The sequence below is a fragment of the Saccharomyces paradoxus genome, chromosome II (assembly GCF_002079055.1).
Source record: "Saccharomyces paradoxus chromosome II, complete sequence".
Taxonomy (NCBI): domain Eukaryota; kingdom Fungi; phylum Ascomycota; class Saccharomycetes; order Saccharomycetales; family Saccharomycetaceae; genus Saccharomyces; species Saccharomyces paradoxus.
The window spans coordinates 3,127-21,031 of record NC_047488.1 but is presented as its reverse complement, the minus strand read 5'-3'; the positions used below and the strand labels follow the sequence as shown (position 1 = coordinate 21,031).

General features: G+C 41.7%; 1 protein-coding gene across 1 annotated transcript; it reads left to right on the top strand.

Annotated features, from left to right (window-relative positions):
* Window positions 1-4,768: 4,768 nt before the first annotated feature.
* On the top strand, window positions 4,769-6,340 carry SPAR_B00020 (IMP dehydrogenase; the record flags this gene model as incomplete). The annotated part of the gene is made up of 1 exon (XM_033908604.1): window positions 4,769-6,340. The coding sequence occupies one exon, from the start codon at window positions 4,769-4,771 to the stop codon at window positions 6,338-6,340; it is 1,572 nt and encodes a 523-aa protein (XP_033764495.1).
* Window positions 6,341-17,905: the final 11,565 nt, after the last annotated feature.

Sequence of the window (17,905 nt, the reverse complement as noted above, 5' to 3'; positions counted from 1 at the left end):
TGGGTATAAATAGAGCTACTTCATCCATATGCCTTTGAGAATATACCTCTATTCCTTTCTTTCCTGTTAAGCTTATATCAGCACTAAAAACAAAACAAATATAATGGTCAAATTAACTTCAATCGCTGCTGGTGTCGCCGCCATCGCTGCTGGCGCCTCCGCAACCACCACTCTAGCTCAATCTGACGAAAGAGTCAACCTGGTTGAATTGGGTGTCTACGTCTCTGATATCAGAGCTCACTTGGCCCAATACTACATGTTCCAAGCCGCCCACCCAACTGAAACCTACCCAGTTGAAGTTGCTGAAGCCGTTTTCAACTACGGTGACTTCACCACCATGTTGACTGGTATTTCCCCAGACCAAGTCACCAGAATGATCACCGGTGTCCCATGGTACTCCACCAGATTAAAGCCAGCTATCTCCAAGGCTCTATCCAAAGATGGTATCTACACTATCGCAAACTAGGGACGAGTGCCTTTACGAATGAAAATCCATAGACAGTGAAAGGTAATGAAAAATAAAAAAACAACTTTTTTTGATGATATAAATACAGTTGATTATATAAATGTATATTAATATTATAAACCTATTTGATCAATGACAATATTCATGAACCATTTGATTGAGCACAATAAACCAGAAAAGAAACACCCTCTTTTGGGCCAATCATTCCAAAAATGGTTAACAGTATGAAGGTAACGTATATTATGTTTAATGAAGAATACTAGGGTCCGAAACATATTGCTTCGTACTTCTTTACCTTTCCCATAGAACATGGCATTTTTTTTTACGGCCTCGGCTCGGAGTGGGCTGCACATGTGTCACTTTTAAGATTAAGATTGTGGATCAGGGGAAATGCGAGCAACAAGTCATAGTAAGAGAACCCTCGTTCTTTGTTGCGTAAATATTATTATTGCTGTGTTAGGCTGGTATTTGCATGTAAATGTAGATCGGAATAGTGTCGACAAGTAGTGTTGAAGACCTAGCACGTAAAAATCCGTAGAATAATGCAGTATTATTTGGTATGGAGCGGGTATTAAGGTATTCCTATAGGCCGATTTAATTAATTGTTGGACCAAAGTAACTTAAGTAGTGAACCATTCTGATATACAAGAAAAGAGGCAACAGTTAATGGTAAAATGAAGATATTAAATGAACAGGAAGAAAAATGGGGGACCAGAAGTTTAGATGATCGGCATTTCACCATAGTCTAATGAGAGTATAACAACTACAGCAACCATGTGGGTTTTACAATTATATTTTAGGATATGTGATAACGGCAAACGTGCCACAATGCTCCCAAATGAATTCTACAGTAATACCCTACCGCTACTCTTGCACCTTTGATGACCGTCTATAAATTATTACCTATATGATAACATGGCCCCAAAAATTGATCAAATCAATGGAATTTACCCTGAACACAACGAAAATTGAGTACCTAATATATTCAGGTATAGCTGGATATACTAACTGCTAAATTTGGAAAGAACATTATCATCCTGCCCTCGCAAAAAGAAAAGAATAAAAATTTGTGCTACAAATTGCAATGAAACTCGGCCACAATCCAGTTGATGCTGCGATTATCCTCCAATGCACTGGTGACGGCCTCAAAAGAAGACAAAATATGGCTTCTTCTGAACATCACTCATAGTTAAAATTACGATGCGCTTGCGGAACTCCTTCACTGTACCATGGTTAACATAAAAAGACGCTTCTATGGTATATGCATAGTAAACGCAAGAGATATCCAGAAAATGTTTCTTTTATTTCTGCGCCTTATTATAACCACTATCAACTGTAGGTAACTCGATAAAGACAAACTAATCAAAGTACGTTCGTTAAATATTGCATTGTTTATTACCATTTAAATTAGCGTTATTAAAAATGTAGTCTGGTTTTTTAAAATAATAAGTCGACTTGATCCTACATATCAATATCTGTGACAATTGTTCTTTATCGCAATCTTGCAGCACTTCCTTAATATACAGCAATAGTTCAAAATCTAAGAAATTAGTGCACACAGATGCTTGCGAAGATACAGAAGTGCTGAAACGTCGTTTAACACCAGCATCGTCCTTCCAGTGAATAATATCTTCCGAAAACTTCTCTCTTCTAATTGTAACAAGAATTTCCACTTGTTAATACCACAGAATACCACATTAAATAAGAAAGGAAAAGCAGTTGTATGGCAATCCCCCTAAGTAATGAAAACAACTCAATGCACATTTAGAAGAAGCCGGACAGAAGGGAGGACATTGCCTACAATAAGCAAGAAAGCTAAATCGTGATGGTGGTATTATATATGTTACAACAATAATTAAGTAGCATTATACAAATTTAAATATCACGATTAATAAATAACTAAAAAATATCATATAAAGTTTGTAGTCTTTACATGGTTCTATTGAGGCAGTACAAGTCAATTGTAAAGTTTAAAGTATCATATATGTTATTTTTCACCGAAAGCTTAAATAGTTTTGTTTATGAATCCAACTGTTGTCACATACGCTCAGATATGAAAGAACTCCTCCTATGAATACCTGAGGGCAAAAACGAAGGCTTAATGTCAGGTCATAGCTGGGTAAGTGATAATGAGAACCTATAAGTCAAAAAAATGGCGCACTAGAGATCCGTATACTCAATTGGCTTTGTAAATGTCAAAGTGTTTTTCTTATAGTAGACGCAATTACAAAAAACCTAACACGGGACCTAGAAGTAATGCTATACTCAAATCGCAACCTCTGGGTGCTTATCTGCCCAGTACTTGTCAACCGATTCTCTATAAACGGCCAGCGCCTTTGCGATGTAAGATTGAAATTCGAAGTTCCTATTAGAGTAACTTTTGTTAGCATTTGAAGCATTTGAAGTATTCGCACAACTTTTCTTTTTCTGATCGTTATTGACATTACTTTTGTTGTTGCTTTTGCTGCCGCAGGGGACGACCGCTAATTCTGTAAAAACTTGATAACAAGAGTTGCCATCGTAAAAAAGAGTCTTATCTGGACATATACCGTGTTCGTATGCATACTGGTTCATATTGTATGCAAATAAGATTCCATGTGTCTATGCTGATATTAGGTTTATGATTTATAACTTCCACTAATAGTTTCATTTTGCAACCCTTACTAAGACCATCCAAGAGGTATTTTGGCCCACTAATCACTATAAATAAAGGCACATAGGCGAATAAAAGGAAGAATCCTAGTACCATGATAAAACAAGCAAGTACAAGCAATAAAGGATTTTCAATATGGAATATTGCATGGGCTAAAATGACCACTATGGTAATGTGAAATAAAAGGAAAGCGAAGATTCTAATATGCTGTTTGAAGAAACAGACGTATCTGGAAGTTTTATCTCTTGGAAGGACAATGTTTTCAGCGGGGGTGAGTTCTTTAGACCGTTGAGGTCTTGTTTTAGAATCGGTCATCAGTGGTGTTGAGCTCATATCAAAAATAAGGCTTAGACTTTTTACCGTACTTCTCCATATTGCATAATAGATGAATGCTAATGCTCACTACTTGCAACTGCCATATATACCTTTATAGTTCAGGGCTCAAGTTACAGGAGTAAAAATATAGGAACGGAAAAAGTATTGGAACGCCCGCGCATAGGCCCAGTCGAATTTTGAGATTTGGCCTAGAGACGAGTAGCGCAGTGTTCCAAAAAGGGATCTCATAAAGAATAACACATGATGTAGCACGGGACCGCCTGCATGATCTTTCACATTGCATATACTGCAGACAAAAGCTCCTAAAAATTTTCTAATGGGATTTGTTAAGTATCACTGTGTTTTTACTTGAGCATGAGATGAGGGCATCGTATGAATACTTACCGAAATATAGAGAAAACGTCAAATAATGTTAAAAGGAAGATACAATGGTTAGTAGACGATTAAAGTGGCCGAGTTTTTAAAGACATTAGCTGAAGAGTAAGCTACATGCGGTATCCCTGTTACATATCAGTAATTTATTAATAATGCATTATTCAAGTAAGAATTTGGTGCCAGGTTGAAATCCGGAAGTACATCAGAGATTCAACGGAAAACAGTAATATTTTCTTATCTTGCTTTTGCGTAATTTTCAAGAAGGCCTGATATTATTTGTTAAATATGCTAACGTATATACACAGTACGAGTAGCGTTTTAATAACGTTTCCATAATGTTTTGTTAACGTATTACACGAGAAGAGCATATTTAAGAAAACATCAATTATCATTTACTTCTAATATTATTAAATAGACTATTAGTAGCAAACCGCTAATATGGTAATATTTAAGAAGCTCTAGCTTCTCTTTTCAAGATAGTAATCACACATATCTTACATTTACATAACGTATAGGAAAGGTCCAATAAACTTACTACATTATGACATATAAGCTAGGTTGTTATTCATTACGTCAGCATTTTTCCTAACCGCCGCGCAGGCACGCCGCGCATTTCTTTTCCTCGAAGAAAGCGGAAAAAAAAAAATAAAAAAAAAAAACAAAAAAAAAGTATAAATAGTGGAGTCTTTTCCCATTTAACATTTAGAAAAAAATTCGACTGGAAATTTTTTGCTGAACATTTAACCGGAGAACCTTGGTGGCTTTTTCTCAGTTTCGTGGGCTTGTACATTTTACCTAGTATGCTGGGAACTTTTTTTCCTGTATTCTATTCTATTCCTTGCCTTACTTTTCTTATTATTTTTTTATTCGTTTATAACAAACTAAAAGAAGTAAATATTTTCAGTTTCAATTGATAACAACCCAAATACGTAAAAGCAATGGCCGCTATTAAAGACTACAAGACCGCACTGCAATTTGCCAAGAGCCTTCCAAGACTGGATGGTTTGTCTGTGCAGGAATTGATGGACTCCAAGATCAGAGGTGGGTTGACTTATAACGATTTTTTGATCTTACCAGGTTTAGTCGATTTTGCGTCCTCTGAAGTTAGCCTACAGACTAAGCTGACCAGGAATATCACTTTAAACATTCCATTGGTTTCCTCTCCAATGGACACTGTGACAGAATCGGAAATGGCCATCTTTATGGCTCTGTCGGGTGGTATCGGTTTCATTCACCATAACTGTACGCCCGAGGACCAAGCTGACATGGTCAGAAGGGTCAAGAACTATGAAAATGGGTTTATTAACAACCCTATTGTGATTTCTCCAACAACCACCGTTGGTGAAGCTAAGAGCATGAAGAAAAAGTATGGATTTGCAGGCTTCCCTGTCACGGAAGATGGCAAGAGAAATGCAAAGTTGGTGGGAGTCATCACTTCTCGTGATATACAGTTCGTTGAGGACGACTCCTTACTCGTTCAGGATGTCATGACCAAGAACCCTGTTACCGGTGCACAAGGTATCACGTTATCGGAAGGCAACGAGATTCTAAAGAAAATCAAAAAGGGTAGGCTATTGATTGTTGATGAAAAGGGTAAGTTAGTTTCTATGCTTTCCAGAACTGATTTAATGAAGAATCAAAACTACCCATTAGCGTCCAAATCTGCCAACACCAAGCAATTGCTATGTGGTGCTTCCATTGGTACTATGGACGCTGATAAAGAAAGACTAAGATTATTGGTCAAAGCCGGCTTGGATGTCGTCATATTGGATTCATCCCAAGGCAACTCTATTTTCCAATTGAACATGCTCAAGTGGGTCAAAGAGAGTTTCGCAGGTCTGGAAGTCATCGCTGGTAACGTTGTGACCAGGGAACAAGCTGCCAATTTGATTGCTGCCGGTGCGGATGGTTTGAGAATCGGTATGGGAACTGGCTCTATTTGTATCACTCAAGAAGTTATGGCTTGTGGTAGGCCACAAGGTACAGCGGTCTACAACGTGTGTGAATTTGCTAACCAGTTCGGTGTTCCATGTATGGCTGATGGTGGTGTTCAAAACATCGGTCACATTACCAAGGCGTTGGCTCTTGGATCTTCTACTGTTATGATGGGTGGTATGTTGGCTGGTACTACGGAATCACCAGGTGAGTATTTCTATCAAGATGGTAAAAGATTGAAGGCGTACCGTGGTATGGGTTCCATTGACGCCATGCAAAAGACTGGTACTAAAGGGAATGCATCTACGTCTCGTTACTTTTCAGAATTTGACAGCGTTTTGGTTGCACAGGGTGTCTCCGGCGCTGTCGTTGACAAAGGATCCATTAAGAAATTTATTCCGTACTTGTACAATGGATTACAACATTCTTGCCAAGACATTGGCTGTAGGTCGTTAACTGTATTAAAGAAGAATGTCCAGAGCGGTAAAGTTAGATTTGAATTCAGAACGGCTTCTGCTCAACTAGAAGGTGGTGTTAATAACTTACATTCTTACGAAAAGCGTTTACATAACTGAATGTTCGAATGGGGTGATATGTTATGTTAGTATATAGTGTGTTTATACCTTCTTATTGATAAATAGTATATTTTTATGTTTAGGTGATTTTAGTTGTGATTATTTGGTGGTATTTATATTAGTACATATAAAATGGGTAGTGGATATTTGTATAAAAACGTTATAAAGCATGAAGTTAAGAGTATTTATATGATAATTGAGGTTGTGTGATCAGTTATAGATATTAAAATGTGGATAATCGTGGGTGTTATGGGTAAATGGCACAGGGTATAAACCGCTGAGGCAAGTGCCGTGTATGGTGATGTGGTGATGTATATGGTACTAATCGAGTGAGAGATGGCCTTGGTGCAGAGTATTATGGCGGGGTAAGTTGAGAGTGAGATGTGTTCTATAGCGTCCGTGTGCATATGCGATATCGTTAAATAGATGAAGGTGAGTATGGTAGATTTGGGTATGTGGTTGTGATAGTTGGAGGTGGTATTATTTGGGGATGTGGAAGGTATAGTGGAGAGGTTGATAGTGTGGCAGGGTAAGTTACTTCTTGTATTGTTTACGTTTGGTTTGTTTACATTAGATTTGTTTACGTTTGATCTGTTTACATGTGGTATGTAGTGTTATAGTAAGGACGACATGGTAGATGGGGAAAGGTAGATGGATAGTAGGGTAAGTGGTAGTGGGAGTTGAATATTAGATATTGGAAATGGATAGATGGTGGTTGGGGAGTGGTGATGAATAATCGGAGGATGGATGGTGGCGGTTAGGAGTGGTGGAGTGGGAGAATGGGGCAGGGCATGGGGTGATGAGGTAAGTGCCGTGGATTGTGATGTGGGAGAGGTAGGGTAAGAGGGGGGGAAGATGAGAAGAGATAGAGGAGGGTAAGATGAGATGGGGATAGGAGAGATGGAGTTAGGGTTAGGGTTAGGGTTAGTGTTAGTGTGTGGGTGTGGGTGTGGTGTGTGTGGGTGTGGTGTGTGGTGTGTGGGTGTGGGTGTGGGTGTGGGTGTGGTGTGGGTGTGGGTGTGGTGTGGGTGTGGGTGTGGTGTGTGTGTGTGGGTGTGGTGTGGGTGTGGGTGTGGGTGTGGTGTGTGGTGTGTGTGTGGGTGTGGTGTGGGTATATATATGTCACTGTATTGCATGCTGGATGGTGTTAGACAAGGCCGTAGGGACATATAGCATCTAGGAAGTAACCTTGTACGAAAATAGGCATTATTTCCTGTTTAGGCGATTGTGACGCAGATTTTAGTCCAACGATCTAGCGTCAAGGAATTTTTTTATAGTGGGACATTGCACCAAGGAAGTAATTTGATACGTCGTTGGTGAATGGGTCTGTTTTCTTATTCGGCGGGGTAATACATTTTTGGGGGAAGTTTGTCTGTCTGACGCGCCATATGTAGGTACGCCAAAAAGGGCTCCTCTACTTCGAAGCGCGAGGTCGTATACCTAATAAGGAAATGTAATTTATAACTTTTTATTATATTGGTCTTTTCGAGAGCGGAAGAAGTTGTAGGCTAAGCGCAGGCTAAGCGTAGGTCCATGTTTAAAGTATCCAAGAGAATATCCACGAAGCGGCTGAGCAACGAACAGAATCCTGGTTCTCCTCGACTAAGCAGATAGTTAAGATACTGTGCACCATGGAAATTGAAAACGAAAGTACGTACCGAGTACTTTATTTTTGCAGGCCGGAAATCAAGGATGAATGAGACATCCTTCTGTTTTCTATGTTGTGCTTGAAGGGGACAGACAGTCCCTTATCTTAGTGAGATTTCTTATTAACTGAATTTTCTTTGCTGCTGCTAGAGATTCTGCATCTTCTCAATAGCTTAATTATTACATTCTTAGATGATGATAAGACGGAAACTGGACAATCTTTTGTTTATATTGATGGATTTCTTGTCAAAAAGCATAACAATCAACATACTATTGTTAATTTCGAAACTTACAAAAATAAAATGAAAGTTTCCGATAGGCGTAAGTTTGAAAAAGCAAACTTTGACGAGTTTGAGTCGGCTCTAAATAACAAAAACGACTTGGTACATTGTCCCTCAATAACTTTATTTGAATCGATCCCCACGGAAGTGCGGTCATTCTACGAAGACGAAAAGTCTGGTCTAATCAAAGTGGTAAAATTCAGAACTGGTGCAATGGATAGGAAAAGGTCTTTTGAAAAAATAGTCATTTCCGTCATGGTCGGGAAAAATGTACAAAAGTTCCTGACGTTTGTTGAAGACGAACCAGATTTCCAGGGCGGACCAATCCCTTCAAAGTATCTTATTCCCAAGAAAATCAACTTGATGGTCTACACGTTGTTTCAAGTGCATACTTTGAAATTCAATAGAAAGGATTACGATACCCTTTCTCTTTTTTACCTCAACAGAGGATACTATAATGAGTTGAGTTTCCGTGTCCTGGAACGTTGTTACGAAACAGCAAGTGCCAGGCCGAACGACAGCTCTACGATGCGTACTTTCACCAACTTTGTTTCTGGCACACCTATTGTAAGGAATCTTCAGAAAAGCACCATAAGGAAATATGGATACAATTTGGCACCCTATATGTTTTTGTTACTACACGTAGATGAGCTATCGATTTTTTCCGCATATCAAGCAAGTCTACCTGGTGAAAAGAAGGTCGACACAGAGCGGCTGAAGCGTGATCTATGCCCACGTAAACCCACTGAGATAAAATACTTTTCACAGATATGTAACGATATGATGAACAAAAAAGACCGATTGGGTGATATTTTGCATATTATCTTGCGAGCATGTGCGCTTAATTTTGGGGCAGGTCCCCGTGGTGGCGCTGGTGACGAAGAGGATCGATCTATTACGAATGAAGAACCCATTATTCCCTCTGTGGACGAGCATGGCTTGAAAGTATGTAAGTTGCGCAGTCCTAACACTCCACGAAGACTCAGAAAAACACTAGATGCCGTGAAAGCTTTATTGGTGTCGTCTTGTGCTTGTACCGCAAGGGATTTAGATATATTTGATGACAACAACGGCGTTGCAATGTGGAAATGGATCAAAATTCTGTACCACGAAGTAGCGCGGGAAACCACGCTGAAGGACTCTTATAGAATAACTTTGGTACCTTCTTCTGATGGTATATCAGTATGTGGAAAACTTTTTAATCGCGAGTATGTCCGCGGCTTTTACTTTGCATGCAAGGCTCAGTTCGATAACCTTTGGGGAGAGTTGAACAACTGCTTTTATATGCCTACAGTGGTTGATATTGCCGGCCTCATTTTGCGTAATCGAGAAGTTTTGTTCAGAGAGCCAAAGCGAGGAATTGACGAGTATCTGGAAAACGATTCTTTTCTTCAAATGATACCTGTTAAATATCGTGAAATTGTGCTGCCCAAGTTGAGAAGAGATACTAACAAAATGACCGCGGCTCTTAAAAATAAAGTCACTGTTGCAATTGACGAGCTTACGGTGCCACTTATGTGGATGGTCCATTTTGCCGTAGGATACCCTTACCGTTATCCAGAGCTTCAGCTACTCGCTTTTGCCGGTCCTCAGCGCAACGTATACGTCGACGATACAACAAGACGCATCCAACTGTACACTGATTACAACAAGAACGGTTCATCGGAGCCTCGACTAAAGACGCTTGACGGACTCACTTCAGATTACGTGTTTTATTTTGTCACTGTGCTAAGGCAAATGCAAATATGTGCGCTTGGTAACAGTTATGACGCTTTTAATCATGATCCTTGGATGGATGTGGTGGGATTTGAGGATCCAGATCAAGTAACAAATCGAGACATTTCGAGGATAGTTTTGTATTCCTACATGTTTCTGAATACCGCGAAGGGCTGTCTGGTTGAATACGCAACTTTTCGGCAGTACATGAGGGAACTTCCGAAGAATGCACCTCAGAAGCTGAATTTTCGGGAGATGCGTCAGGGGTTGATTGCCCTAGGACGGCACTGCGTAGGTAGCAGATTTGAAACAGATTTGTACGAGTCGGCGACGAGTGAACTCATGGCCAATCATTCCGTTCAAACAGGGCGAAATATTTACGGTGTGGATTCCTTTTCGTTAACTAGTGTCAGTGGGACGACCGCCACTTTATTGCAGGAACGAGCTTCCGAGCGCTGGATTCAATGGTTAGGCCTTGAAAGCGACTACCATTGTTCATTCTCTAGTACTCGGAATGCGGAAGACGTAGTGGCAGGTGAGGCGGCGAGTTCAGATCATCATCAAAAAATTTCAAGAGTAACGCGAAAAAGGCCCCGAGAGCCCAAGAGTACAAACGATATCCTCGTCGCAGGCCAGAAACTCTTTGGCAGCTCCTTTGAATTCAGGGACTTGCATCAGTTGCGCTTATGTCATGAAATATACATGGCAGACACACCCTCTGTGGCAGTACAGGCCCCACCGGGCTATGGTAAGACGGAGTTATTTCATCTCCCCTTGATAGCACTGGCGTCTAAGGGCGACGTGAAATATGTGTCGTTTCTGTTTGTACCGTACACAGTGTTGCTTGCTAATTGCATGATCAGGTTGGGCCGATGCGGTTGCTTGAATGTGGCCCCTGTAAGAAACTTTATTGAAGAAGGTTACGATGGCGTTACTGATTTATACGTGGGGATCTACGATGATCTTGCTAGCACTAATTTCACAGACAGGATAGCTGCGTGGGAGAATATTGTTGAGTGCACCTTTAGGACCAACAACGTAAAATTGGGTTACCTCATTGTAGATGAGTTTCACAACTTTGAAACGGAGGTCTACCGGCAGTCGCAATTTGGGGGCATAACTAACCTTGATTTTGACGCTTTTGAGAAAGCAATCTTTTTGAGCGGCACAGCCCCTGAGGCTGTAGCTGATGCTGCGTTGCAGCGTGTTGGGCTTACGGGACTGGCCAAGAAATCGATGGACATCAACGAGCTCAAACGGTCGGAAGATCTCAGCAGAGGTCTATCCAGCTATCCAACACGGATGTTTAATCTAATCAAGGAGAAATCCGAGGTGCCTTTAGGGCATGTTCATAAAATTTGGAAGAAAGTGGAATCACAGCCCGAAGAAGCACTGAAGCTTCTTTTAGCCCTCTTTGAAAGTGAACCAGAGTCGAAGGCCATTGTAGTTGCAAGCACAACCAACCAAGTGGAAGAATTGGCCTGCTCTTGGAGAAAGTATTTTAGGGTGGTATGGATACACGGGAAGCTGGGTGCTGCAGAAAAGGTGTCTCGCACAAAGGAGTTTGTCACTGACGGTAGCATGCGAGTTCTCATCGGAACGAAATTAGTGACTGAAGGAATTGACATTAAGCAATTGATGATGGTGATCATGCTTGATAATAGACTTAATATTATTGAGCTCATTCAAGGCGTAGGGAGACTAAGAGATGGGGGCCTCTGTTATCTATTATCTAGAAAAAACAGTTGGGCGGCAAGGAATCGTAAGGGTGAATTACCACCAATTAAGGAAGGCTGTATAACCGAACAGGTACGCGAGTTCTATGGACTTGAATCAAAGAAAGGAAAAAAGGGCCAGCATGTTGGATGCTGTGGCTCCAGGACAGACCTGTCTGCTGACACAGTGGAACTGATAGAAAGAATGGACAGATTGGCTGAAAATCAGGCGACAGCTTCCATGTCGATCGTTGCGTTACCGTCTAGCTTCCAGGAGAGCAATAGCAGTGACAGGTACAGAAAGTATTGCAGCAGTGATGAGGACAGCAACACGTGCATTCATGGTAGTACTAATGCCAGTACTAACGCCAGTACTAATGCGACTACCACTGCTAGTACCAACGCCAGGACTAATGCGACTACCAATGCTAGTACTAATGCGACTACCAATGCCAGTACCAATGCGACTACCAACTCCAGCACTAATGCCAGTACCAATGCGACTACCAACTCCAGCACTAATGCTACTACCACTGCCAGCACCAACGTCAGGACTAGTGCTACTACCACTGCCAGCATCAACGTCAGGACTAGTGCTACTACCACTGAAAGTACCAACTCCAGCACTAATGCGACTACCACTGCCAGCATCAACGTCAGGACTAATGCTACTACCACTGAAAGTACCAACTCCAGCACTAATGCTACTACCACCGAAAGTACCAACTCCAACACTAGTGCTACTACCACTGCTAGCACCAACTCCAGCACTAATGCTACTACCACTGAAAGTACCAACGCTAGTGCCAAGGAGGACGCCAATAAAGATGGCAATGCTGAGGATAATAGATTCCATCCAGTCACCGACATTAACAAAGAGCCGTATAAGCGGAAAGGGAGTCAAATGGTTTTGCTAGAGAGAAAGAAACTGAAAGCACAATTTCCCAATACTTCCGAGAATATGAATGTCTTACAGTTTCTTGGATTTCGGTCTGACGAAATTAAACATCTTTTCCTCTATGGTATTGACATATACTTCTGCCCAGAGGGCGTATTCACACAATACGGATTATGCAAGGGCTGTCAAAAGATGTTCGAGCTCTGTGTCTGTTGGGCTGGCCAGAAAGTATCGTATCGGAGGATGGCTTGGGAAGCACTAGCTGTGGAGAGAATGCTGCGAAATGACGAGGAATACAAAGAATACTTGGAAGACATCGAGCCATATCATGGGGACCCTGTAGGATATTTGAAATATTTTAGCGTAAAAAGGAGAGAGATCTACTCTCAGATACAGAGAAATTATGCTTGGTACCTGGCCATTACTAGAAGAAGAGAAACAATTAGTGTATTGGATTCGACAAGAGGCAAGCAAGGGAGCCAAGTTTTCCGCATGTCTGGAAGGCAGATCAAAGAGTTGTATTATAAAGTATGGAGCAACTTGCGTGAATCGAAGACAGAGGTACTGCAGTACTTTTTGAACTGGGACGAGAAAAAGTGCCAGGAAGAATGGGAGGCAAAAGACGATACGGTCTTTGTGGAAGCGCTCGAGAAAGTTGGAGTTTTTCAGCGTTTGCGTTCCATGACGAGCGCTGGACTGCAGGGTCCGCAGTACGTCAAGCTGCAGTTTAGCAGGCATCATCGGCAGTTGAGGAGCAGATATGAATTAAGTCTAGGAATGCACTTGCGAGATCAGATTGCGCTGGGAGTTACCCCATCTAAAGTGCCGCATTGGACGGCATTCCTGTCGATGCTGATAGGGCTGTTCTACAATAAAATATTTCGGCAGAAACTGGAGTATCTTTTGGAGCAGATTTCGGAGGTGTGGTTGCTACCACATTGGGTTGATTTAGCAAACGTTGAAGTTCTCGCTGCAGATAACACGAGGGTACCGCTGTACATGCTGATGGTAGCGGTTCACAAAGAGCTGGATAGCGATGATGTTCCAGACGGTAGATTTGATATATTATTATGTAGAGATTCGAGCAGAGAAGTTGGAGAGTGAAGGAAATTGTTGTTACGAAAGTCACTGATTATGTATTGTGTAGTATAGTATATTGTAAGAAATTTTTTTTGTAGGGAATATGCGTTTTGATGTAGTATTTCACTGTTTTGATTTAGTGTTTGTTGCACGGCAGTAGCGAGAGACAAGTGCGAAAGAGTAGGATAAAAAGACAATCTATAAAAAGTAAACATAAAATAAAGGTAGTAAGTAGCTTTTGGTTGAACATCCGGGTAAGAGTCAATAGGGCTTGGAGGAGACGTACATGAGGGCTATTTAGGGCTATTTAGGGCTATGTAGAGGTGCTGTAGGGCTAAAGAACAGGATTTCATTTTCATTTTTTTTAATTTCGGTCAGAAAGCCGGGTAAGGAGTGACAGCGAGAGTAAAGATAGATGTGAAAAGTGTGGGTGTGGGTGTGTGGGTGTGGTGTGGTGTGGGTGTGGTGTGTGGGGTGTGTGGGTGTGGTGTGGGGTGTGTGGGTGTGGTGTGGTGTGGGTGTGGGTGTGGGTGTGGGTGTGGTGTGGGTGTGGGTGTGGGTGTGGGTGTGGTGTGGGTGTGGGTGTGGGTGTGGTGTGGGTGTGGTGTGGGTGTGGTGTGGGTGTGGTGTGTGGGTGTGGGTGTGGTGTGGGTGTGGTGTGGGTGTGGTGTGGGTGTGTGTGGGTATATATATGTCACTGTATTGCATGCTGGATGGTGTTAGACAAGGCCGTAGGGACATATAGCATCTAGGAAGTAACCTTGTACGAAAATAGGCATTATTTCCTGTTTAGGCGATTGTGACGCAGATTTTAGTCCAACGATCTAGCGTCAAGGAATTTTTTTATAGTGGGACATTGCACCAAGGAAGTAATTTGATACGTCGTTGGTGAATGGGGTCTGTTTTCTTATTCGGCGGGGTAATACATTTTTGGGGGAAGTTTTGTCTGTCTGACGCGCCATATGTAGGTACGCCAAAAAGGGCTCCTCTACTTCGAAGCGCGAGGTCGTATACCTAATAAGGAAATGTAATTTATAACTTTTTATTATATTGGTCTTTTCGAGAGCGGAAGAAGTTGTAGGCTAAGCGCAGGCTAAGCGTAGGTCCATGTTTAAAGTATCCAAGAGAATATCCACGAAGCGGCTGAGCAACGAACAGAATCCTGGTTCTCCTCGACTAAGCAGATAGTTTAAGATACTGTGCACCATGGAAATTGAAAACGAAAGTACGTACCGAGTACTTTATTTTTTGCAGGCCGGAAATCAAGGATGAAATGAGACATCCTTCTGTTTTCTATGTTGTGCTTGAAGGGGACAGACAGTCCCTTATCTTAGTGAGATTTCTTATTAACTGAATTTTCTTTGCTGCTGCTAGAGATTCTGCATCTTCTCAATAGCTTAATTATTACATTCTTAGATGATGATAAGACGGAAACTGGACAATCTTTTGTTTATATTGATGGATTTCTTGTCAAAAAGCATAACAATCAACATACTATTGTTAATTTCGAAACTTACAAAAATAAAATGAAAGTTTCCGATAGGCGTAAGTTTTGAAAAAGCAAACTTTGACGAGTTTGAGTCGGCTCTAAATAACAAAAACGACTTGGTACATTGTCCCTCAATAACTTTATTTGAATCGATCCCCACGGAAGTGCGGTCATTCTACGAAGACGAAAAGTCTGGTCTAATCAAAGTGGTAAAATTCAGAACTGGTGCAATGGATAGGAAAAGGTCTTTTGAAAAAATAGTCATTTCCGTCATGGTCGGGAAAAAATGTACAAAAGTTCCTGACGTTTGTTGAAGACGAACCAGATTTTCCAGGGCGGACCAATCCCTTCAAAGTATCTTATTCCCAAGAAAATCAACTTGATGGTCTACACGTTGTTTCAAGTGCATACTTTGAAATTCAATAGAAAGGATTACGATACCCTTTCTCTTTTTTACCTCAACAGAGGATACTATAATGAGTTGAGTTTCCGTGTCCTGGAACGTTGTTACGAAACAGCAAGTGCCAGGCCGAACGACAGCTCTACGATGCGTACTTTCACCAACTTTGTTTCTGGCACACCTATTGTAAGGAATCTTCAGAAAAGCACCATAAGGAAATATGGATACAATTTGGCACCCTATATGTTTTTGTTACTACACGTAGATGAGCTATCGATTTTTTCCGCATATCAAGCAAGTCTACCTGGTGAAAAGAAGGTCGACACAGAGCGGCTGAAGCGTGATCTATGCCCACGTAAACCCACTGAGATAAAATACTTTTCACAGATATGTAACGATATGATGAACAAAAAAGACCGATTGGGTGATATTTTGCATATTATCTTGCGAGCATGTGCGCTTAATTTTGGGGCAGGTCCCCGTGGTGGCGCTGGTGACGAAGAGGATCGATCTATTACGAATGAAGAACCCATTATTCCCTCTGTGGACGAGCATGGCTTGAAAGTATGTAAGTTGCGCAGTCCTAACACTCCACGAAGACTCAGAAAAACACTAGATGCCGTGAAAGCTTTATTGGTGTCGTCTTGTGCTTGTACCGCAAGGGATTTAGATATATTTGATGACAACAACGGCGTTGCAATGTGGAAATGGATCAAAATTCTGTACCACGAAGTAGCGCGGGAAACCACGCTGAAGACTCTTATAGAATAACTTTGGTACCTTCTTCTGATGGTATATCAGTATGTGGAAAACTTTTTAATCGCGAGTATGTCCGCGGCTTTTACTTTGCATGCAAGCCTCAGTTCGATAACCTTGGGGAGAGTTGAACAACTGCTTTTATATGCCTACAGTGGTTGATATTGCCGGCCTCATTTTGCGTAATCGAGAAGTTTTGTTCAGAGAGCCAAAGCGAGGAATGACGAGTATCTGGAAAACGATTCTTTTCTTCAAATGATACCTGTTAAATATCGTGAAATTGTGCTGCCCAAGTTGAGAAGAGATACTAACAAAATGACCGCGGCTCTTAAAAATAAAGTCACTGTTGCAATTGACGAGCTTACGGTGCCACTTATGTGGATGGTCCATTTTGCCGTAGGATACCCTTACCGTTATCCAGAGCTTCAGCTACTCGCTTTGCCGGTCCTCAGCGCAACGTATACGTCGACGATACAACAAGACGCATCCAACTGTACACTGATTACAACAAGAACGGTTCATCGGAGCCTCGACTAAAGACGCTTGACGGACTCACTTCAGATTACGTGTTTTATTTTGTCACTGTGCTAAGGCAAATGCAAATATGTGCGCTTGGTAACAGTTATGACGCTTTTAATCATGATCCTTGGATGGATGTGGTGGGATTTGAGGATCCAGATCAAGTAACAAATCGAGACATTTCGAGGATAGTTTTGTATTCCTACATGTTTCTGAATACCGCGAAGGGCTGTCTGGTTGAATACGCAACTTTTCGGCAGTACATGAGGGAACTTCCGAAGAATGCACCTCAGAAGCTGAATTTTCGGGAGATGCGTCAGGGGTTGATTGCCCTAGGACGGCACTGCGTAGGTAGCAGATTTGAAACAGATTTGTACGAGTCGGCGACGAGTGAACTCATGGCCAATCATTCCGTTCAAACAGGGCGAAATATTTACGGTGTGGATTCCTTTTCGTTAACTAGTGTCAGTGGGACGACCGCCACTTTATTGCAGGAACGAGCTTCCGAGCGCTGGATTCAATGGTTAGGCTTGAAAGCGACTACCATTGTTCATTCTCTAGTACTCGGAATGCGGAAGACGTAGTGGCAGGTGAGGCGGCGAGTTCAGATCATCATCAAAAAATTTCAAGAGTAACGCGAAAAAGGCCCCGAGAGCCCAAGAGTACAAACGATATCCTTCGTCGCAGGCCAGAAAACTCTTTGGCAGCTCCTTTGAATTCAGGGACTTGCATCAGTTGCGCTTATGTCATGAAATATACATGGCAGACACACCCTCTGTGGCAGTACAGGCCCCACCGGGCTATGGTAAGACGGAGTTATTTCATCTCCCCTTGATAGCACTGGCGTCTAAGGGCGACGTGAAATATGTGTCGTTTCTGTTTGTACCGTACACAGTGTTGCGCTTGCTAATTGCATGATCAGGTTGGGCCGATGCGGTTGCTTGAATGTGGCCCCTGTAAGAAACTTTATTGAAGAAGGTTACGATGGCGTTACTGATTTATACGTGGGGATCTACGATGATCTTGCTAGCACTAATTTCACAGACAGGATAGCTGCGTGGAGA